This window comes from Papilio polytes, unplaced genomic scaffold (assembly GCF_000836215.1).
Source record: "Papilio polytes unplaced genomic scaffold, Ppol_1.0 DF823399.1, whole genome shotgun sequence".
NCBI classification, from domain to species: Eukaryota; Metazoa; Arthropoda; class Insecta; order Lepidoptera; family Papilionidae; genus Papilio; species Papilio polytes.
In genome coordinates this window covers 1520377-1545523 of record NW_013525805.1, presented here as the reverse complement: position 1 = coordinate 1545523, position 25147 = coordinate 1520377, and the positions used below count along the sequence as shown (strand labels likewise).

At 32.8% G+C, this 25147-nt stretch overlaps 1 protein-coding gene across 1 annotated transcript in view; it reads right to left on the bottom strand.

The window, feature by feature from the left end:
• The window catches only part of LOC106104839 (RNA polymerase II elongation factor ELL), a 44634-nt gene that overhangs the window by 17702 nt on the left and 1785 nt on the right, over positions 1-25147 (bottom strand). The window contains exon 2 of the mRNA XM_013285015.1: positions 15936-15983. Within this exon, the coding sequence (XP_013140469.1) occupies positions 15936-15983 (48 nt within the window). The remainder of the gene's footprint in view (positions 1-15935; positions 15984-25147) is intronic.

Genomic DNA, 25147 nt, shown 5'->3' with positions numbered 1-25147 from the left:
ATTATCCGAAAACAGCAATGCTCGTTATTAGATCGTAAGCCAATTATGGATGTCGCAAGTGCAATGGAATCCATATAAATATAATGGCAAGGTCGTTAAGTTTCAACGCTTGTCTTCTTGCGAAGGCCGTGTGTTTATTCGATCGCTACATCCGGAAAATACAAGGAAATCGCTAGTTGGATGTTTTGTTTAGTTACGCGTTGTACACTTCTGTACTAATTGTCAATATCATGTTTGTTTTTGCGGTAGCTACTTTATCAGCGAGAGTAATCCGCGGGCCAGTATGCGTAATATTTTTAGTCGCTACCGTGGCACCAGCTTGCGCCGAGGATTTCATTATTCGGTTCGGAACGTCGATCGTCACGATCGCCGCGCCGTCGGTTACCTAATTTTACCAACACAAACGAAGTCGGCGAACGGTATATATGTTGCTGTTGCAAAGTGAGAGGCCGCCGCGACCGGTTTCCTTCACCCGCTCGAGATAAATGTACACAGTCGCTAATTATACAAAAGTGGCTCGTATTTCGCTTATAAATAAGGATCGTACAGTGTGTTAATAAAGAACAATAAAATCCGTTGAGTAATTTCAAGAAATGTAATGATTTCGAGCGCGACAAACCCGGACACAGAACAGGCAGTCGAGCGGCCGGCTCGGCCAGTTAACGTGCTGTATTTCATTGACGTAACATTGCGGAGGTGGGCCGGAACAAGGCCAGGGAAACGTCGACTTTAACTCCATTGCAATAGAAGCGATATGCGATATTCGTACGTCAGCAGTCGACGATGATAATAAATAGTTCACTACACAACACGAATCATAGCGGGAATTCCACGCAGCCGAGCTGTGATCGACGATGTTAATTGCTTACCGCGATTCTTTTATCTAATATCAATATATTAGATACTTGTTTACTTATAGTCTGTGAGCAGGTTTATTTGTAATAAATAAAATATAGCTAAACAGTACAAAAGAACTAATTTTGGAAGTGGAACAATTTTTTCATTTAGGCAACGATTTTAACATCAACCACTTTAACAAATTGCAGCAATGGTCGAACGATTGTTACAAATTGTAAAAGAAAACGTAGCAAGGTCAGTTTGCTTGCTTAGATTTTTTGGGTCGCGTGCGCAACAAAAAAAAAAGAAACTTAGCCTCATTAAACAGTGTATCTAAAAAGAATGAATTAAGTAAAAAATATATAATACTTTGTTTTAAGAAAGTGATACTGGATAAAGTTAAATGAATGTTATGCGTTTAAAAACAATCTGATAAACTGCAGACTGCTGTTTAACTTAGTTTTTGATTGCGAAAAAAAAATTTACATAAAAAGACTACATTGCGGGTGTATTGTTTGTTAGCAATGGTACTGTAAAAGAAATTGTTGCAACACAATCGACATGGTCACCGGACACTTTCATCGCTCGTACGGACTACAGTCGGTCAGGTATTCGTGTGGTTTCTACCACTTATTTGCATATTCATCGTCGACTTTCTAATGGACGATGCGATTCGTTGTCGCAACCGTCAACGATGTGAGGTAACACAACGATAATTAAACTCACCTGCAAATAAATTCAACACAGACAAGTGAGATTTTCAAACGCGCACTGGATATTATTAGACTACGAATCAATTCGAAATACTTCTACTGGGTTAAATTTAGAACTGAAGAAACGTGCGTAGGTGTAAAATTACTGATTTATCGTAAATGTTTTACGTTTGCATTTTCCTACCATAGAAAGCATCCAACGGTTAATGAACCTCTGTTAATTGTTTTCAGTTTGCTTTTGATTAGATTGGTGACATTCAATCGTTTGCACGTGTGTTGGACATGTTGGCTTCCGCTGATAACAATCCCTGATAAAGAACCTGTAGATTATTCGCGAAATTAAAAATCTACATCAATTACAATAACGATACGATATTTTACTATTTGTAGTAATTTGATAGTAGGTCGAATTTGACTCCTTACCGAGACCAACATATTTAGTAAGAGGCCTATGTTTCTATAGGTTACTGGAGCGTTCTATCTTAGTTTAATCTAACGTTAAATACCTACTTACTTTTAAATAAACATAGCTTCGTATTGAAGGCAAATAAAGACGTTTACGTGTATACGTGAGTTAGACCAGGCAATTGGGTGTTGGTTGTCTCCGTCAGTCGGTGGGGCGGTCGACCTCCGGCTGCAGGGGGAGGGGGCGCCTCTCACCGGCGACGTGACGGCGGCCTCACGCGGCGAGGCTGCACAAAACTACGTACGTAACTAACCTCTCCAGCGATTATTACTCAACGCTCGATACGCCTTCCCTCTATACTTTCACCCCGACTTAATGCCATTATTGTATTTTAACACACTTTATAACCAAATCTGCTAAATTCCAAATGTGCTGCTACTATATGCAAAGCATAGTGCCTACAGTTCTTTTTAAATCAGTCTTGTACACATTACTATTCTCAAATATATTTATAAGATAAATAATCTATTTATTGCAACAATATTAAATTGTAAAGACACGGATTTAAAGAAATATAAAATACGTGAAAATATAAAAAAAAAACGTTATGTTTTACTTGGACTTTGGCTATTTATTAAAATAAACATCCTGTATATCAGGAACGTGCCAGAGATTGTCTAATCAAAAAATATTAATGTGCTATTTAGCACAGGCTTTGTCGTTTCGTCAAGCGTGATTTAGGCATTTTAATAAGGTATTTATATAACTAGAATAACGACTATACTTAATTGATTTCAATGTCAAAACAAATCTATAATTTTAACCCGGTTACTATCGGTTGCTTAACAACATTGAAGCGAACTCGCGTCTGTAACCAGGTTAATTAAGACTCATGTTACAAAGTTAAACAAATAAAAATTGTTGACATTAAAATAATTCATAACATTCTCTGTACATTGCAATCTCACCCTTAACCTTAGAAATCATATCTGTATTATAAATACATTTTACTAATACAACTCTATACTAAATTTTTATAAAAAGTCAAATTCTTAAAACACCTTTTCAGTTCATCTGGCTTGGAAAAACCGGTTTCGATTTTTAATAAGATATTTTCAAAATACATGACATTTCATAATTAAATTTATAAATAAAATAATAAAGATTTAGGGGTTAACAAATTCGTGCCAAGGCTGAGAGCGAGAATCGATTAATCGGCAAAACATTACAAAGTATGGCTCATCGAATCGATTTAGTAACGCACGATGCATGTCACATACGCGCTGTATCGACAAAGACAATTTAGTAGGTATTTAGATCAAGGTGCGGGGCCCGAGCAACAGCTGAGTGGTGGGCCGCGCGGAGTTTACATTTAATATCGTATAATATACATACGTTGCTCTAGTGCTGGGGTTAGTTATCACCTATTTACATCATTGATATTTCAAGTTCAATACCTAGCTAACTATAAGAAAACATTTTTGGAGTACGATCTGTTTAGACAGCATCATTCTTTAACACGAAAGGGTCTGCAAGTCCCTCTTGGATCATGAAATTTAGTTATTTTCGTCTTGAAGAAACTGATAAATCAAACATCGAGTTTTATTCGATTTTACATACATTGATATTTAAAGTTCATCGTCCGAGTATAAACCAGGAACGAGTTGTAACATACGCACCCAGTAGGATTATACATTTAAATAAGTAAAGGAGTCAATCCACTCGGTGCGTAAGTCAGAGGCCTATGAACTATGACCTAGCGGTACACTGTAAAATGCACTGTTTTAACAATTTTCGGCTACAATTATATTACTATAATTTTTTATTGTTTTTCATAAAAAAATATTAGATTTTTGTTAATTTACTAACATTTCCTTTAACCATTCCAACTAAGCTCTATTTCTGTGCTACGATATGGTTTATAATAGTCGAATGGCGGGATTCAAACCCTCGATCGGTAGTCCGTAACTCAAATCGTTAGGCTATTGGCTATATTGGCACTGACAATACTACTAAATAATACTATGAAATACTGTCTAGACATAAATAAACCTTAATTAAACATGATGACACTCAAATTTTACACATCAGTGAGTTAACAACGAAGGCGTAAGCAATTTTGGCTAAGAATCATCAAAAAGTGGAATAGCTTTCAATTATAATAATTATGAATCAATGCATGCTTACAATACAAATTAATATGGAATTTTATTAGCAATGCCACAGATGACGTACTTTGAACATTTCGTTAAAATATTTCCTTCATTTTGCAACACGAACAATACGTCATAAAGATATCCATGTCAAAGTATTGAACGAATTCAATAAACAATGATTATAAAATTTGGGGGAGCGTATCTAATTGTTACAACGTTTACTGTGTCTCTATTTTCTCAAAGAGAATGATAGGGATAGGAATATGTTTTTGACATTTATTTTGGCTGTGAAAATTGAATTAAGTCGATTCCATTCTTATTTTTCATTCTTATAGTTCAAAGTGTTTTATCTGCTACTTATAATTGAAAATTAGTTTCCAGCTAAATTGCTACGAAGTGCAATATTGGTATTATTGAGGTGTTTGTTTGGATTTACATCGTGTATTTACTCGTCATCGTGGAAAGCTTCAGAAGGAAAATGTATGAAGAATAATCTAGATCAGTGTATTGTCATAAACTATACTATTGGTATTATAACGTATTATCGTTGATCTGTTTATGTTTAAAGTTTATTTAGCGATGAAATTATGACGCCGAGCATCATTTACGTATAAATTGTAATATAATAATAATATTGTAATGTAATTGTATGTTCTTCTTTTTAAAACTGGTTCACATTTTCTGTAAGTTTTAAAATCGGCCCATTATTTTTTTACGTTAATCGATTACTATAAAAAATCAAAAATACAAATCTTTCCTCTTTACAATATTAGTGTTGATTGACAAACCTAAAAACACAGTTTCAGTCATTCGGGATAAAAAGTTTTAATAAAAATCATAATATTTAATAAATCAAACACGATCGCTTCAAATAGTTGCCTTAGTACGTTTACAAATGAACTGATAACTGAGTCATTACAAAACGAAAGCACGTAACTGAGCACGTATACGGTCAAAATATCGGTTTTATTGTTTATTTCAAAACCTTTACGGCATTGCATTATAATAAAATGTATAGATGTAGACGATAAATATTACAACAAATAATGATGATATGCATTAGGTGTTAATAATTCTAACGGTACCAATAACTTCTTTCAGAAACGTATCAAAATTGTACAGTGTCGTTCAAACTTTATGTCTGCTTGAACGTGAAACTAAACAAAGGGTCTATCACGAATATTTGAGTTACATTTGCGAGAACGTATTCCGTTCGACATATATGAGCGTATTTTATCTCTGTCAGCATTAGAGTCAACTGGCATCAACCTGTGCTCGCAACTGAACCACAAGCACCCATTAAGTTTGAATATTGTAATACTCTGCCGTACAATTATAAGTAGGAGATTTTTGTACAATAATCTTTAATAAACAAACAACCTTCGACTGAAACATTCTCTTGCGAAACTACAAGTTTGGATGACCACTCGACATTACAACATGGTTGTTAAAAATAAACATTTAAACCAATCAAAACCAGTTAAAAACGACAATGTATTTAGAGATTTAATATTATTTAAGTTTTACATCAATATAAGACACTTTTTTACTTTCTAATATTACGATCGATTTAAGCAGAAACATACACGTAACACTAATCAACGATAATTTTAAACATACAAAAAGTCATCGGTGAAAGTTTACATAAAATATGTCGCAACTATCAGATATTTCATCAATAATACTAAACAAATAGCATACATAATTTTCATATTTTCTTTACAATATACACTAGAAAAATAACCTATTTTACCCAAATAAGGCGCTCATTGCATTCACGTTTGTTATTACATCAAGACCTTATAATATTAGGAGATGATTTAGTTCAAAAATAAGCATTTGAAATTTTTATATAGGTTATAAGCTAATAGTATAATTTTCATTACCCATAGAGTAAAGCATGACCTATGAGTATATTCCAAAACATTTCCTAAACAAACATTTCCTTTATAATACATTAGAATCTCGATAAGTTAAAAGGAAACACAAAATATTTTAAGTTATAGAGGTTTTTAAGTTACCGAGGTTCTAGTTATCGAGGTTTTACTGTATTAATTGTACTCGTTTGACAAATTAGATTTCAGATAATTATAACTACTTTGGAAGTATAACTACAAAGTTTGTTTCATTTAAGTACAGAATGTATACTTTACCCACTCATACGGGGTCGCCTTAATAACTATTCAATAGAAATCAAGATTTCGGCTCGGAGTAAAGTTCAAACATTCACTTTGTCATCAGTTACAAAGTTTGACCTTTAGCTACTTGAGAAATACAATCATTATTAAGTTGCCAAACTTTTCATTATAAATTACACGGTCACAGATTTCGACATTACAATACTTAATCAGAATAGGTAAGTCGTATAATTTAGTTGCTTATCTACCAACAATAATCATAGGGAGCTTAATCAAGCGTTTGAATTTAAGTTAGTAAGGCCCTGTCCCACCACTGGCTGATAGCAGCTCAGACTATTTAGACAAAGTAACATTCGATTATCGCTATTTCTGATCGAAAAGTCTAAAATGTATGGAACTGTCAAATATTCAACGTATTCATTCCTACACATTTAGTCGTTTCTATAAGCGACATGGCTAATCGAAAATAACTTTGTATAAGGGGGCAGATAGCTTAAAAATGACGTCACTGTCAGATAAGGGAACAAAATCAGATATTTCCATCACATATTTTACAAGTTCGATTGTTATCAGACAATTTACAATTACGCAGTGGGACAGGCCCTTAAACTGATAAACGGGAATAAAACACTAGGTACTAACTGCTTATTTAGAAAATTACCATAACGGAATATGGGTAACTAACTCTATCTCATTACAGCATTACAATCGTGAAGGTTTGAAAGTAAAATTTGATAAAACGATTAGCGAATTGCTTACAGTTAATTATCTAAATTGTTTTCTTTAACAGGTTTGGAGGTTAATAGACGAAGATAAATGGGGAATGAGCTAATGAAGACGGGAAGTATTTTTAAAACAATAATGTTTAGACTGTTACCTTAATTAAAGGGACAGATTTGGATAAATGTTATGATATTTCATCACCAGGGCTGATTTAGAATAATTTTTTAAATAAAAATCTGTTACAATTTTTATTTCTTTTGCAAAACATGTAAATAAAATGTACCTGCCTATTCACATCAGTCAGATCAGGTGAATAGCGTGTTCGTTAGACTTTCTATTAAAAAGAATTAAAGACAATTCTAGTCCTACTTAATCGACCACCTGAAGTTCAGAGTAATAGGTAGTCGCGGCAACTTTTACCGAAGTTGCGTAAGTCGCCGTCTACAATTTATAACTGGCTACATTGCAAAACTTTCGTAACATTACATAGTCTACCTTTCTCATGTAATATTAAATCCAAATAGTATTTTTTCCCGACATCAAATATATAAAACAAAGTTTAATAGTTTGACAATAGATATAAGTAGATTTTTAGATTTTCTTCTGTGTTTTTCTTTTTTAATGTGCGAAAGTCTTACATTTTCATTTCTAGTAAAAATCTTAGTATCATTATACATATTTTCAATACAGATCTATGAACATCTTAGCAGTAACTCGAAAACATATAAACGGATCTGCATGACATTTAACACATAATATATCCGGAACAGCATATGGGATGCTTCACTCTCTCTCTCTACAGATCGTTTCCTCATTCCTGAGGGTCGCGACAACTCTCCTTGACAATCTCTCGAAGGGTGTTTTTTCTGTGCGATTCTCTGCGACGTGTATGGCGTTATGAATATATGTGTCGAGTGTGGTGTATATTTAGTCCGTCATAGGGTGCTTACTAAGTTTTTAATACCGCCCGAACAAAGTCACGGGCAATAGCTTGTAAATCATAAATAACAAAGACTTAAATTCACGATTGAATAGATGCAAAAGATACACACCTATAGCACGCTGCGTTCTGCTTAATCAATTTTAAGACGGACGACCTTAGTTTCAAAGTCAGTCAACCTTAAAGGTTAGCAGCATTCATAAAAACGTTTGCTTCGAATCCTTTCCACGTTATAGTCCTCTATCTAGTCTATTAACAAATGATATTTATTGATACAATGATTGCAGGATACTAACAAAAAATGTACAATAAAATAGAAATAACTAACGATTTTTAATAACCAAAATGGAACATGAATTACAAAGTTTGATTCCAAATCTATCTTACTAATATTATAAATGCGAAAGTTTAGATGGATGGATGGATGTTTGTTAGCGTTTGTAGCCTAAACGGCTAAACGATCTCCATGAAATTTGGCACAGGTTTAGAGCATAGTCAGGAAGAACACATAGGCTACTTTTTATCTTCCCGGGATAAAAGCTAGTCTTAACATAACAATTAAATTACCAAAGCCAGCCATTAAAATGTATACCATACACTAATCTAGGACGAGAATCAAAACTTGGACGAGACATGTAGGAACCGGAAATAACCGCGATCCGCTAAATCTTGTCTAAACAGTGTTAGCGGACGGAGTTTTTATTACAACAATGTAGTTTGTATTTTTGGTGGGTTCGTCGGCGACTGCGTGTTGAAGTGAAAGTGAGTAGCGCACGTACGACCGCCCCGCACTCCCAATAAGACGACGCGCCGTCCGCATACCTCGACAATTACGAGGAAATCAGATCGACAACACCCGGTTACTACATTTACACGTATTCTATTATATTAAGACTACAATTGTATCAACATTACTCCTTATCCTACTCCCGAAGGGGCGCAACAGGTTTTTGTTTTCCACATAATTCGATCATACGTCATATCAGTTATCATTCCCTTTTTATATCTGATATTAAAAGATTAATGGTCCAGTCAAGGAAGTTTATTTCCTACCCACCTATACCTATTCCAATTTTATAAAGAGGAAAGATTTGTATTTATTGAAATTACTCAAAAACTACTGGTCCGATTTCAAAAAATCTTTCACCATTAGAAAAGTAATTAATCTGTGAGTAATATAAGCTACATTTAAAAATTTTCACAGAGTAGGGTCTATGTTTTTCATTTGACGCAACATGTAAAAAACATAAATAACGTAATATAAATTAAGTATTTATTCTACTTCATACAATTTTATTACAAAACATGAAATTTAAATTCATTATTAGAACCTTGGTTTTTATTATTCTATTACAGTTAAGAAAAAAAAATTGTACGCTAGCCTAACTTTGGAAAAGCGTAGTTTTAAAATTAAATTTATCTTCGCAACTAGTTGAACGAGTAGATACTATTTTCATCAGAGTAAATGTTACAACATACGTTATAAAGAGATTTTAAAATATGACATAAATGGGGCAATGGAAATGTAAATAAGACAAAACATTTGTCATCGTTTAATGTAGTGTAGTGATAATCGGAATTATACAAAAAATTATAAAAACTTTACTTTATTGTTTACATTTGTCAAATTATCAATTGAAAATGTCAAAATTACCATTACCATAACAACTTTGCTTCCCTAATGTTGGTAGCCTGTAGTTTACGGTCCCTTTCGCATATGATTTTTTTTTTACAATTCATATACTCCCTATGTTTAATATATAGCCTAAAGCGTGTCAAAGTGTAGAGCTTTTTTATTAAAGATAGTGTTATTCAAAAACACTGTGATTGCTGACATCTTACGCCACGAAGTAATATGTGTTTACCCTTTATTACATTAGTATAGAAGACTTTATATTTACTGTTGTAAACGGTTACATGCAAAGAATATAGGTACTGTATAAGTAAATAATTAAATGATGCTAATTTAAAAACGCCATCTAGTGTTAATGTGCGACTTTAGGCAGATGGCAAATAATTTACGAAGTAAACAATTTATCGCCTTAGGGTGTTTTATAAATATGATTGTATCAAATGTTTATTATCTTATCAAATTCATTTATAGTCAACAACAAACTAGTCGACTTGTAAATTTCCATACAATATGGTATGTCACAACACAAACTGTAAACACTTACTTATTATTGAATGTTATTGACGACAGGTGCAAAAGGCAAGGGATCCAAAAATTTTATCAGCTACAAATATCAACCTTTTTTCACATTAATCTTAACAAATTCACACTCTATCATACTAATATTATAAATGCGCAAGTTTGGATGGATGGCTGGATGCATGGATGTTTGTTAGAGTTTGTAGCCTAAACCGCTAGACAGTTCTTGATGAAATTTGGCATACATGTAGAGGATAGAAGAACATATAGGCTACTCGCTTTCGTTTTTTTTAATTCCACGTGGGCGGAAAATAGTATGGTATACGGAAAAAAAATTTAAGTAAAGCCCCGTTCTTAATAATTATAGAAAATTGTAAATTTTGAGAATCGTGTATTCTATGATCTTGTTGCTCCATAGAAGCAAATACGCTACCCTTATTGGAGCTACAAAATACGCAAGTACTAGAAAAGTAAACACCGTTTAACAATGAATACAATTAACTTGCAATCTATTGGTCAAAGTATCATGCGAGTAGAACGTACCGTAGCGGAATGCGAAAATACGTTCTTGATTAGCAACCTCGTACTGTCGGACATTGTAGGACAACGCAAGTTGGTCTGCTGGAGGTCGAACGATGGAGGTTTGGGTTATAAGTCGCGTAAAAACTCAAATATGAACTCAGAAAACTTGATATCTACAGATTTACGACGTTATCAAGAGTATTGTAAATAGGGTTTTCTAACGTGTGCCATCTTTTAACTACGTCACCAATCAGGCGGGTTTGTGTTAACTCTCACTGGATGTGACGTTAAACATTGCAAAGGTAATTTCCCTTAAGGTAATACAAAAGATATATAACCATGAACTTCCACTTTCATAATATCATCTCACTTATTCAAATAAAAAAACAGGGATAACAATACTTTGTATAAGTGGAAACTCAGTTATTACTTTGTAAATAGGTTTGTAATAATTTGTAGCAGTTTTTCACAAACAAGGTCACAGCTCCGGGGAAGACTACGGCCAGATAATGTATATTGCTATTAAGTAAATTATTTCCTTATTGACGTTCTAAGCTGAAATCAATAGCAATTGACGTAAAACCTAACTATTTGTACATTTCTCAATTTTAAGGTCATTAGATAATGTTGACGTCAGAAACGCATAAATACGCTTTACACTACAAAATTTAAGATTTCTAAATCTAAATATCATCGCCTGATTTGTCATTTCGAGGTTTTATGCGACAATAGAATTAATTTAAGCTGTCAAAAAGAATTACAAATACGTTAATATCTGTTCAGTGGCAATCATTAAGCGGCCATTAGACACGGCATGAGCTCGGCCGACACAGCTGTAAACACCATTGTTTGATCACGTGGCCGAGCGCGAAATCGCTCGATAAAAGTTTAGAACAACCAACCTTTGTTCTACGTAAAACGTCACCAACAATCGTGAATATAAAAAGCATGTTCGTTTTTTCAATAAAAAGCATGAAGTGATAATAAAGAACAAAACGTTTGCAACAATGGGGCTACCCGAATGTATCCTTTTTTTTCTACAAATAAACGCGCAAAAGGAGCTCATGCATGTTGAACTAGTCATAGAACAGATAAATTAACTAATGAAACCAAACAAATCAACCATACAATATTAATATTATCCAATTTTAATACTTTCAGCTCTCACGGAAACGGCTCTTACAATTTGGATGAAATTCTGTGTTTAGAATACTAAATATCTTTCGAAAAACAAACAGAGCCTTCTCTTGCCACTGTATAAACACTTCTGCTTTATCAAGCATTCTAATTGTTATGTATTTATTTCTATTTTAAAGTATTACATATACTATTTCTTTATCTTAGATAAAAATGTGGAATTCATAATAAACGTACGTTACTTCGCAGCAAACACGCCTACCTATTTGACGTAGACACGAAAGTGATACTTCCTGTTTGTATAATTTTACAGACACTGATATATGTATGTATTGTGAACACTAAATCTTCCTTATTCTAAAGAAAGGTATCTATCTATACTATTATAATAAATCGTAAACACACACTACTATGTGGCGTTGGATGTCGGCATTCACAGTATATTTTTGAATATTTCTTTCTTTAATATAAAACCCTACACTTACGACACGCTTTAGGGTATACATTTTTATGCTATTAAACTTAGGGGTATAAAATCTCCATGTGGGAAAGAGACTATAAACTACAAGCCGCCAACATTAAGGAAGCAAGGTTATTATGGTAACAGTAATTGTTGTTCAATGTCAAAGGCCTTTGTTGTCATTTGTGCATTTGAATTTTCACTTTTGCAATTGAGATAATTTAAAGACGATGAAGCCTCACGGGAACAGCTAGTATGGATATAAAAATCTATCAAATTCTTGTCGGTATGTTTCCAATAATTACATCCACGTAACATGGGCTAAAGGACCTTAAAAGGGTTAATGATTTACATAAAGCTATAATGTTAATATCCTTTCGATAATAATAAGCGATCGTTAAAAGGTCCGCAAGCAAGTAATAAGTTGGTTCGTATACAATGCATCGAATCCTGTTCTCGGTTGCAGTAACGGGCCCGAGCGATGGTGTAAATAAATAAAGCGACCCCGAGGACGTCGACCCGGACTGATCAAATTGTATTCAGCTTGCATTAGAGTACCTACGCTTTTATAATACGTTGCCCCTGAGTTCACTGATCATTTTGAGATTATTTACAAGACAAATAATAATTAAAACAAGTATATTACATATTATTTTTTACATAATATCACTGAACTATATAATCACTACGACAACTGGGTTCAATGTCATTTTTAGGTAGTTTATTTGTAATCTTTGATTATTTAGATGTAAGTTTGGATATCATCACTTTAAATTACTGCTTCAATATACTTGGAGAAAATTACGTTGTTTCTGGAAGCGTTACTTTCAGAAAATCCACATAAACAGAAGGTGCGAAAATACATGTTCACAGAAATGTTAAATCGCACAATTCTAAGAAAAACACATCTTTTGGCTGTTTTTTTTTTTAAATATATAATGACATGTTAGCAATTTTTTTCACAGTAAAAAATTTACAAAACCAGTCAACGGTACTTTACCGAGTCGAGTTAAAATCGATCTGTATTTGTTCCTTTTAACAAATCAAAAACCAATCGTATCAACATTTAAGTTATCTATAGACCATTCAGCCATCTTTTCCAGTAGCTGTGTTCGCAGAACTGAGACTGACCAATTAACCTCGTTAACTTTTACTATACATTAGATTTGAATCAGTGACATTACTTTGTATTTCACTCAAGATCCAAGGACGAAACGTATTTATAAATGGCCATGTTTTAATTTAGCTCTATTCCTTACATTATCATACTATTTAAAATACTACAGTTTTTGTGTGAAAATATTTTATTATATCTAAATTAACATTTGAATGTCTGGTTATTAAATATTTTTTTTTACAAATACACTAGTTATTAAATTTAGTCTAAATCGACTCTTATGAAAAAATTGAATTTTGTTAGTTACTGCTATATGTATGGAAGCCATCATGCAAATGTTATAGTGCAAGGGACAACGTCCTTCGCGTCACACCTGGGAGGTGCAATAGTACTCTCGCCACCGGCTGGAACGGTAGCTATTTTTACACCGTCCACTTCTATCTTATTTACTATTCTTGTCTGCGACTCATTGAATTGTGGTTATTATGTGCAAGTTGGACATGCGCCAGCCAACCGGGCTACGGCGCACTGATACCGAGATATTCCAAGAATTAAATTACGATATTGAAGCGTTTACAAGAAAATCCCTCAAGATTTAAATCGACAATCAATAATCCCGAAAAAAAAAATCCTTATCAGGTATTTTTTAAAACAAGGTTTTTAGAAGTATGTACGAACCAAATACAATAAACATATTTATGTATCAACGTTCGAGAAAACAAAAATCAAACTGTAATTCACACTTGTTACCTACTGGTAACAAGTCTAGTTCGAAAATATCACATGTGAGCATTCGGTTGCTACTGACATTTATAATAACATTCAAATACAAGTTACCACATAAAGTTTAAAATATAATTAAAGTCACTTATGTTCGAAACCGGCGAGTGGTCAGGGGACAGGAGGGCAAGGGAGGGGACAGTGCGAGAAGACATCACGTCAAACCGGCACGGATCGGAGTCGCGAGGTGGCTGTAAGCAAACCGGTCGAAGGCGCCGCCCGTCGGCCGAGGAGATTGCCGCGGATTATCGCCTTGTAAACAAAATTACATTCACTTGCCTTCATAAAACATGCATGGAAAATTATATGCAAAGGTTATTAGACGCTCTCATTGTTCTTCCATTTACTTATATCAACTTTAAGAAAAAAAAGCTTAAAATGAAACAGGAAAAGTAGATAGAAGCTACATTGGTATTGGGTTTAATAGGATAAGAATGGTAAGGGGCGCTTGCTTATGTAACCTAACTATTTGAAATAGGGAAAAAAAGTGTATAGTGAAACGTCGAGCGAAACGAAATCGGCTAAGTAGGTCATCAAATAATTTCGCAAGCGATCGAGTGCCGCGAAGTGGTACGTTCGAGCAAGTCAAGGCCCGCCCGAGAGCCTGCACCGCCTCGAGCCACGTACTTCAATGTTTTACAATACTAAACAACGACACTGACAGGAAGCTCACAGAGTACTAAACATTATCATTGCAAAGCACACTTCAACGTCTTTACCAAAACATAACAAGTATACCTTGACATCCCTGAATTTAGCTACAGTTTTCACTTATAGAAAAACGAACAAGAATTACATTGAGTTAATACCTTTCTATTTAGATTACATTTCTGCACCTTCTACTTTTTTGTCCTTAAGTTTTAGCCACATAAACACACAACACAACAATAAAATTATCAGGATTTCACCAATGCTTATCGACTTTAGATATGCGTAATGTCCAATTGCAAAAATTGCAACATATAATTTCCAAGGGTCACCTGTAAGTCAACGATCATAGTGACGTGCAATTTCTAAATGAAATAGATCTTTTTAAAGTGGGGCCGAATCCCTATTTTCTTTGTTTACCTTGTGTTGCATTGCATCATTAAATTGAACACTCTCTTGAATACCAAAGAGCCTATCATCGTTAGACACAAATACACATGTACGAAATTTTAAACGTCACTCGCTTAAGTAATTAAATTTCTCAATACTGTTACGTTAACTTCTTTGAAGTGATAAAGTAACTGATTTGCGTAATCGAAACCTTTAACACGTATTTATATTACACAAAATGAAATAATTTACGATTCTTTCCTCTCTTCCGCATAATATTTAAGGACGTCAGTCGGTTGCAAATCACTCGGATAATTTCCTTTGGGTATTGTTACAATTAGTTGTTTTTAAAACAAAGTTAATTAGAGTACAAGAACTTGCGACAGTTTTGTTTTAATAGTTGCAAAACTTTTTAAAAACTTATAACGTATTCGTCTATATCTTTTCGTAAATAATCTTTTTTTGAATTCACTCTGTAACAGTTTTTCTGCTAAAACTCAACGATTTGCTTGCATTCCTATTTTGATATCAAGTTTATATTTATATCGAAAAATGTATCGCGAATCTTTATGTGTATGTTAAAAACGTCAATGAAAACTAAATTGGTCTTTATCTATAATGTTATATTATTAATGAAAAGCACAAAATTAATTAACGCGAATATGCAAATAAAAACATATAATTCCGAATATAGAAAGAAATTAGTTTGGAATATTTTGTACGTATCGATAAATAGTTGACACAAATGTATAAGAATTCTTTGTTATTACAATGACATAATAAAATGTTTTAGCACCAAAACGATATAAAACTCACCCCTTCATTTCCGGGTAGGAACTGTATTTTAGGTTTTGCTAATTTGTCCTGGAAAGAAAAAAAATTATTAGTTATATCATATCAACAGTGTAGTGCATATTTATATTAAATAAGTGTTACAGTAATATTTAAAAAATATGAGTAAAATATAAATACGTATTAATGAATCCCCTAAAAGTATTTCTCCATACAAACTTAAATTGAAAAATCAGACATTTTTATAACTATTACACATACTAAAATTCAACGAGAATAATAAAACATATTTCAAAAACTATGAACATGAGTACTTCGTACATATTGATAAGTATAATTAAGCAGCGATAAAAAAAGAAAAACATTGTAATGATGACGAATTTATTTCTCAAACGTTTGGTTGTTCGGTTGTAATATGAATCATAACAATAGTCTCCATTTTCCTTGCGCAACCTCGCGTGAATGAATGAAGGTAAGGGGGATTTACCAATGTCGAGGCAAATGCACTAAAGTTTTTAAACACTAGCTATCCTCCCAGCTTCGCCTCGGTAGCAAAGAGGTGTCATATATTTTCTGTCTCTTAAATTATAATAAAATATCACACAGTGACAATGTAGCTTTATTATGACGCAATAATTTTCGAATACGGTCCAGTAGTTTCCGAACAATGTCAACAAACAACCAAATATTTCCTCTATTGATATTGATTCATAGAAACTTTACCATTATACCAAAAAAAAATCTAATAATTGCTAGTACAAAATAATATCGTTAGTAGTGTTTATACGTGTAAATAGGCCTAATTTTTGTCAAAAAACAAAGTTGGAATGATTTTGTGTTCATACGCGTATTCATCTTAAGAACTACGGGTATAATTTGATGAAATGTTTCGCACAGCTTAATAAAGAGGGTTATAGACTTAAGCCAGTAAGTTTTAGGAGCTTACAAAAACTTAAAACGGACCACAAGTCGTAATGCATAATGGACTAGTCCTTAAACAAGTCGACTGGTCGATAGACTTGTCGGATCGGAGTCGCAAGTTGCGGCAAGTAGCATTGCACAACCAGCTATAGTCGGACGCGAGAAACATAACTAGGCTGGGCGTCGACGATGATGTAAACTTAAAAATTGCTTTACTTACCTTACTTAACCAGACTGTATAGTGTGAAATTTTTAAAACGCATAATAGAGGGAACCCGGAACTAGCGGCCATTCTTAGCTCGGAGCTACAAGTGCTCGATGCCCTCATTGTAAATACATTCGAAATCAGATAAAGTATGCGATTTTTTTTAAATAGCAGTTAAAATTACCTTACTCTACCCTTAATCCATAAAACCCTAATGAGTTTCAGAACTATTTAGGAACTACATATGAAACCCGTAACGTTTGCTTATTATGTCAGGAATTCCCTGCGCTTTAAAATCAAATGTTTACTGTTAGGTAAATTACCTACTAAGTGGTCGATTGGTGTGAACCGAGGGCGCCCCCTATCGCACGTTGCATCACCTTTGAACTTAGATTATTTGCTCACTTAACTTTTAATGGATAAGTATTTAATTATTAACTACAATTTGTATCAAAACCTGTCCTAAAATCATAATGTCATTTAGATACGAAGCAAATGCCAAACCTGTTTATAAAGCAAGGTCAAATTGCAAGGATACAATTCAATGTTCTTTAAAAAATTAAAAACCTCTGAAATCAAATTTAAAAAAATGAAGCTACATATTTTTAAATTTGAGTTTGAATTAATGAATATCAAAGATGGCGCTTGTGTAAATATCACAACTTAGTTGAAATTATTTTCGAAATAAAATGATACAATAACCATTTTTCAAAGCACCGTTCAGGAAAGAGGAACTAAAACAGTACAGGAAGCATGCTTGCAGCGTTCTGATCTCCTAGTAACAAGCGGCGACAACACGGCCATCACATGGTATTAAATACTATTGAAAAAAACCATATTGTTTACAAATATACCCTTTTCCATATCAATTTAAGCTTCTTGGGAATCAAATACGGACGTGCGTATGTAAACATAACAGGCAAACTTCCGTATTGTATTAAAAGGTAAAATTTTTTTGCAGAACTCCTAATATTATATTAAAATCCTCGTATCTGGCTCCATTAATATCGCGGATCAAAATTTTGTTTGTACGAGGACATTTTCAAAGATAACCGCGAGTTTCCAATACCGAAACAAATGTACCAAACATATCATCATCTCTCTCCGTCTCTAAAAATCGAGACAACGAGACTGTTGTATGAATGTTTTGGATGAATAAACCCACCATAAGCACGGGCGCTTTTTTAACGCTCCTACAAACGTTTACAAATTACTTTTGTTACGTTCAGCCAGCGCTGAATATGCAATCATGCAAAATGCATCGCGCTTTAAAAGTGGTGGCATATAATCAGATACATGGAAATACATTTGTTCTGTTAAAACGTTGTTTAAACGCGCGTTAAAGAAGCGCCGGTGCAAATGAGGCTAAAGAGCAATGTTTACAACGAGAAGGAAAAACAGCATAACGTATTGCATACCGATAACAATTAAAATACTACATTATTACGTAAGACCTATCTCTACTTTACACCAGTTTTCTAATATGTAGCATTTTTTATGAAACACGCAAATTATATTGATTCAGACCACATAGAACACTGCTGCTTATCTTACCTCACTAATATTATAAATACAAAAGTTTAGATGGAAGGATGTTTGTTAAATTTAGTAGCATAAACTGCTGAATGGATCTCAATGAAGTTTGGCATAGATGTATAGAATATTCCAGAAGAACACATGACTACTTTGTTTTTTTAATCCCACGAGGACGTAGTGGTGGGCGAAAGCTAGTCAATAATAAAACAGTGGTACGAACTAAGTTTATACGTAGAAATGCTACGTGGTACTTCAGTAACTAAATATAAAGTTCAGTAACTAAACTAAATAGAAAGAGCCAAGGAAATTGCCATTTTTTAGAAGCGAGGTATGTCAATAAGTAAATACATATTACAAAGTCACGAAAAGTTAGTTTATTTGATTATGATAATTCTCTATGTAATATGTGCCAAACAATATGACTTTTAAAGTATGTTATTGGGTTAGCTTGGACAATGTATTTTTTCCGTAACTCTACAATTGGTTTTATTTCCTTTTAGTGCATATTTTGTATGAGGTTTCCGAGCCAGAGTTATTAAAATATAATTGTAAAGATCTTATAAACCGCTTTGATTCTCTAGTCCCTCTTCTTATGCTAGTCTTACGGCCAAATATTGAAACGTCATTTCAACAGCGTCCTAAATGATAAGGCCACACTTAAACTTCTAATTTTTTAGAACAGGTACACACCTTTGACTAATCTATAGCAACACTGTTGTGCGATTGTCGATTGTTTCGCAGCCCATTCAACTATTTAGTGGCACAACTAAAATCGAGTATTGTACGCTTCTCCATATAAGCTCATAGAAATCAAAGCGCGACTAAACCGATGTGCTATAGTTTCAGGTGTGCGTCCTTTTACCAATTTTGATGACTATCAGATTATAATCGGCGTTATAGAGCGATGTATTTGAGATTCGATTTAGTATTTGACCGCTAGTCTACTAAGTATAGTAATGGCACATATACTTGTGAACTTAAACAAATTCTTATATTGTACTTTGACGACACAAAGTTTATAATTCAATAAACCGAAAATCAAAGATAAATGTGACGAAAACTCCTATTTAACGGGCTGCTTATCGTATACGGAAATTCTTACTAACTGAACATTGTGATAAAACAAATTTGCATACCTAATATTGGATATATTTTTGTTTATCTTAATTATTATTTTATATTATAATAGAAATATTGGAATCTCATTTACACAGATGTTAAAAACACAAAAATACTTAAAAAAATTACTACGTTCAATTGCAATGACTTTCTAAATTAAAATTATGCAATAAATTAATTGTAACTTAAAAGGTAACATTGTATTTAATTTACGGTACAATGTACTTTTGAAGTTTTCTTATGAGCACAATTTAAAATATCTATCATAACGTAGTAAATTAGATAATACGTCAATAAATTTAATTTCTTAGATTACTTTAAGAATTAGTGGAATTACGTTTGATTTAGTGGAAAATCATCACAACTACCTCGGGCAGATTAGTTCTTAACCTTTTATGATTACATCAATATATTTGACAAAAAATTGGATATAACCAAAATTAATACTATGAAATAACATATTATTAAATTCTCGACTAATTTGTCAATTAAAGAAGCAAGCAAGCACACATAAAATTAAAGAAACGATAATGTTTCGAAGGAGCGACGTGCATCTGTTTGAAAGGGACCGGGGACAAGCCAGGTGTTGAATTGGGGGCCGAGGGTGCGACGACCTCGAACCCTATCTTCGACGCACTAATATCGGTCGTCTACGGACGCGTATTGTACGCTTATGTCAAGATAAAACTAGATACAAAGAGATTTCCTTATAGCATAAATCGCCACAAATACTATAAACACCTGCATTAGGATACTATCATATTGTAAGAGCGTGAGCACACCTGAAACTATAGCACAACTGTTTAGTCTCGCTTTGATTCCTATGACCTTATATGGTGCGCACACCACTCGATTTTAGTTGTGCGACTAAACAGTTGAATAGGCTGTGAAATAATCGACAATCGCATAACAATTGTACGTTAAATGCGAAAGTTTGAATGTTTGTTGCTACGTATCGTATAAGTTAATTTAGTAAAAATTCGTCGTCTAGTTCGAAGGTTTAATGAAAATCTACAGATTAAGTACGACTAGAAGAAATTCTGAAATATCTAGTTAAAATAAAAATGTCATATCCTTGAAATTTTATGGAAAAAGATGTTTACAGAATAAATGGAACGAAAGCATAAATCTTAAAATAAACCATTGTTAGAATTTTGACCGACAAAGATTCAATTTCATTGTGCACGCATTAAACAATCCTAACATACGAGCCTACCTGACATTTTATCTTTACAAAAAATAACCAGGTGCCAAGTTGGACCCGACATGACTACTTGTAAGAAATACGAGGTACAGAATATCACACTACAGGAAACTTCTCTTTTAGCGAATGATTTATTTAAATAATCAAGAATCTATACTATATTATAAAGAGGAAAGATTTGTATTTTTGGATTTTAGTATGTATTGAAATAACTCAAAAACTACTGGGCCGATTTCAAAAATTCTTTCACCGTTAGAAATATAATTTTATCTGTGAGTAATCTGTATAATTTATTATTTGTTAATTCTATGGGGACGAAGTCGCAAGCAAATGCTTGTAATCAATAAAGATGGAAATATAAAATTAGGTAACCTAGCTCTTAGGTCGACGATATCTGAATGTGTAGAAAAAAAATTATGACGCCAAAGTAGTAAACATTAAAAGTGTGCCACGAGTAGTTTATCCCAAAGACTATTAAAAGATTGTTTTGTGAAAAGTGATATGCGACGTTGAAGCGTTCGTAACCTAAATAAATAAACGTTTGGGACATTAGAAACATTTAGGAAACAGTGCTAGAATTATTATGGAACTAACTTTGGTTCAGTAACAATGCATTCAAATAATTAAAACTTTAATTGCGTTCAAAATATATTTCCTTATTCGCATTTCAGAATCAAACAAAACAATACAAACTTTCGAAATTCAAATCTATCCAACAGAAGTACAAAGTTAATTATATTTAAAAGTATCCAGCACGTCTATTTATTAACCTACTTAAAGATGCACGTGAGTTGTATTATCATCAAGCTAAATCTGATTTACATAAAAAATCGATTCGCATTAAAAAAAGATATCGATTCAAATCGTCCACTGCGAATTACATCATCGCCAAATATCGATACAAGATAAAATAATAAAATAGTCGATAGTTTACTAAACTACAATTCCGTGGACAGTTGGTTAAAAAACATTTACGACTTCATAGATAACGAGGTCATTCAAAGTTTTTGAACATACTTTCACCAAGACCGAGTACCCGCCCCAGCATTGTCACCGCGGCAACCAACTGGGAGTCCGATTCGCTTACCTAATGTACCTGACTGAGAAATAAACGCAACTAAACCGAATTACCATTCTTTGACCACTGCAGTAATAAAGTTAATCTTTCTTACACTGAACCACAACACAAATACTTATTTTATGTTAATTTATATATCTTTTTAGAGGATAGCATTAAATCCGTGACTATCAAATAAAACAATAGTAAGTAGTTTATAAATAAATGGAATTTTAAGTGTACCCGTTAATCATTTCATACAAATAGTTATTTTTCCAAATGAACAAATTTTATCTAGTTTATTAAAAGAAAACATTTTGGTTGGGAAAGGTCTAAAAGTACAATAATCTTATTATTATTTTAATTGTGATATAAAGAATGGAAACATTTGATTAATATTCTTTTTTTATAATGACATAGATTATAACAGTTGGATTTATGTAGAAACGATTAGCCATAGTTTGTAGCTTTAGTTTTTTACTGGTTTCTTATATCAAATAACTCTTTACCTTTTATAATTTACAAGCAATAAGAAAGTTATTGTGCCTCAGAATAACATTTCGACCAGTATCATGATAACACAAAACATTTCTAGAAAATACTTTCTTCTTATATTATAAGGGGGCAAATGAGCAGCTGATCGCTTAATGATAATTGATCCAACACCCATGAACATCTGCAACGCCTGTGCCAATACTGTTTCACATATTGAAACTTAATTCTAATACAATAACAGTGAAGATGTAATGTTATAAAAATCTTCCCATTAAACTACTAAAAACATAGATCTTTTAATAATGTTAAGTGACACACAAATTATAAAACTATGCAAGTGTTTATTAATGAGGTTTTAATGCATTAAATACCTACAACCCATAACAACTTTTAAGCACAAATATGAACTAAGACTAATTAACAAAAGAAACAAAAACTTATCACAAACCTAGCACTACCTAATACCTAATTTTCAAGCAATATTTAACTTCATTAAAGCATCATCATTATCTTATATTACTCCCGTAGGGTTGGCACAGCAGGTTTTTGTCCTCCATATAACTCTATCATATGTCATCTCAGTTATTACTCCCTTCTTGGTCACCTTTTACACAAACCATCCATCTCATTCTCAGTCTACCTCTACTGGTGTACCTCCACACTCATAACTAACATTCTCCTTGTTTCATGGTTCATCCCTTCTCATAACATGCCCATACCATGCTAACCTTTAAAGCATTATATTGCATTTACAGAAATTATTTTGCTAGTCTTGATCAGATTTCCTCCCTCCAGGACATATCCCCTTTTATTATGATCCATAAAAGATGACCTAACTCTCCTATAATCTAGAAATCTGAATTCTGATGGAACTTTTTAGATCTATTAAACTTTTATTTATCCAGTAATAGACAACATAGCAAGCAAAACCTAGTGATGCAACTACAGTCACAAATCAAAACAAACCAAACATATATGAGCACTTTTCTATGACATTCATTTTTACATTCTTGTCTTTTCTATCACATGCCACTTTCACTGTCATACTTTAACAAGTACTGGCAGCACACAGCATCGCTAATGTACCTTTTAACATACTCATCCACTAGAGAATGGAAGTTTTTCATTCACAAAAATACCATCAAATTTAGTTACAATTGATTCTACTATATTGAAATAAACTTTAAAAAAATCTTCAAAAATACAAACTAAGTAAGAACTATAACTGTCACTTTATTCGACATCTACTAATTTTGAGGTCATCAGTGCCCATTCAAGTCCAGTCTACATTTAGGGCGAGAGGAACTGGGATTATTTAAAAAAAAGCATTGTTTTTTCTACTATATCATATATAAAATATACCACATAATACCATGGTGTAGGTTTTCTAAAATAATAAATAAAGAGTTAAGTTTTTAAAGTTACTTTAAGACCAAAAAACACCACTCATTGGCACTAAATTCATTAAAAATAGTAATATGATAACATAAAGGAACAAATTTACATATGGACACAAAATTGATTTTCATTGAGGTTTGCACTTGCTTTTTCAGGATATTTTTTTTAAATTTCATATCTCACACCCACAATATGTTTGTACCGAGGTAATATACTATCACACTCAAGAGAAAGCAGATGAAACAAATGATACGTTACTTGTCAAAATTGGTTCAGTTGTTTAAGCTCATTTTAAGAATCTGCATACATTTCTCAGTTGGGTAAAAATAAACCCAAACAGTGAAAAAAATAGGTAATGAAAAAGTATTATGAGACTATACTTATTACTGTATTATTATGTGTTTGTTGTCTTTCAAATATCACCACTCATTATTTCACTTGTCATTTCAAAATCACATAGAGTCTATGTGTTTTTCAGTGGTATAGCAAATATATTTATGATATGACACTTAAAAGAAAATGCATAAGGTTTTAAGTCATGGGTCCTGAGGTGATTTGAAGGTTTTGGGACCCTCTTTACTCATACTGGAGTTATTGCTTGGGGATTTTAGCAAGTCTGTTATAACCCTCTTTTCCTCCCAGATACCCGACTATCATTTGGGAATTTCTCCCAATATAATAATATATGTTGCATGGGAAATTATGTTGCTCTGTGTATCCCTAAATATTTATTAATAACATAGATATAAAAGCTCATTCATACAAAACATTCACATCCATTTTAAAACAATCACTTGACATTTTATCACCTTAAAATGTCACTTTGGCAATGACAATAATGTTTATATGCAATTATAAGAATATTTTAACAAGATAAATTAAATATAACAAGTTACAAACTCACATATACTCGCAAATAATACTTTTAACAAATTTACAAACATCAGTATTTTATTGTTAAATGCCCTTGTGTACTAACATTTTAAATTAAAAGAGTCAAGGAATCATTGTTTTTATTTCAATAAAGTAATACTTTTTAACATTTACAACTATACTTAATAACTATTACGATAGCAATTTATAAGACTCAATAAATTGTTGCACATCGGAGAGGAATGTAATTTATTTTCACTATTCATCTATCTGAACATATTCATTACTAGGTAGGGCTTGTGAACCTGGTTTTCAGCATCCAGAGTTATCTATGTTTTTTCACCAGATCATGGTTGAGATGGTTCTTTTATTTAGCAAAGCCTTAATATTCAGAATTAGTCTTCAAATTACTTGTTTCTAAGGAACCT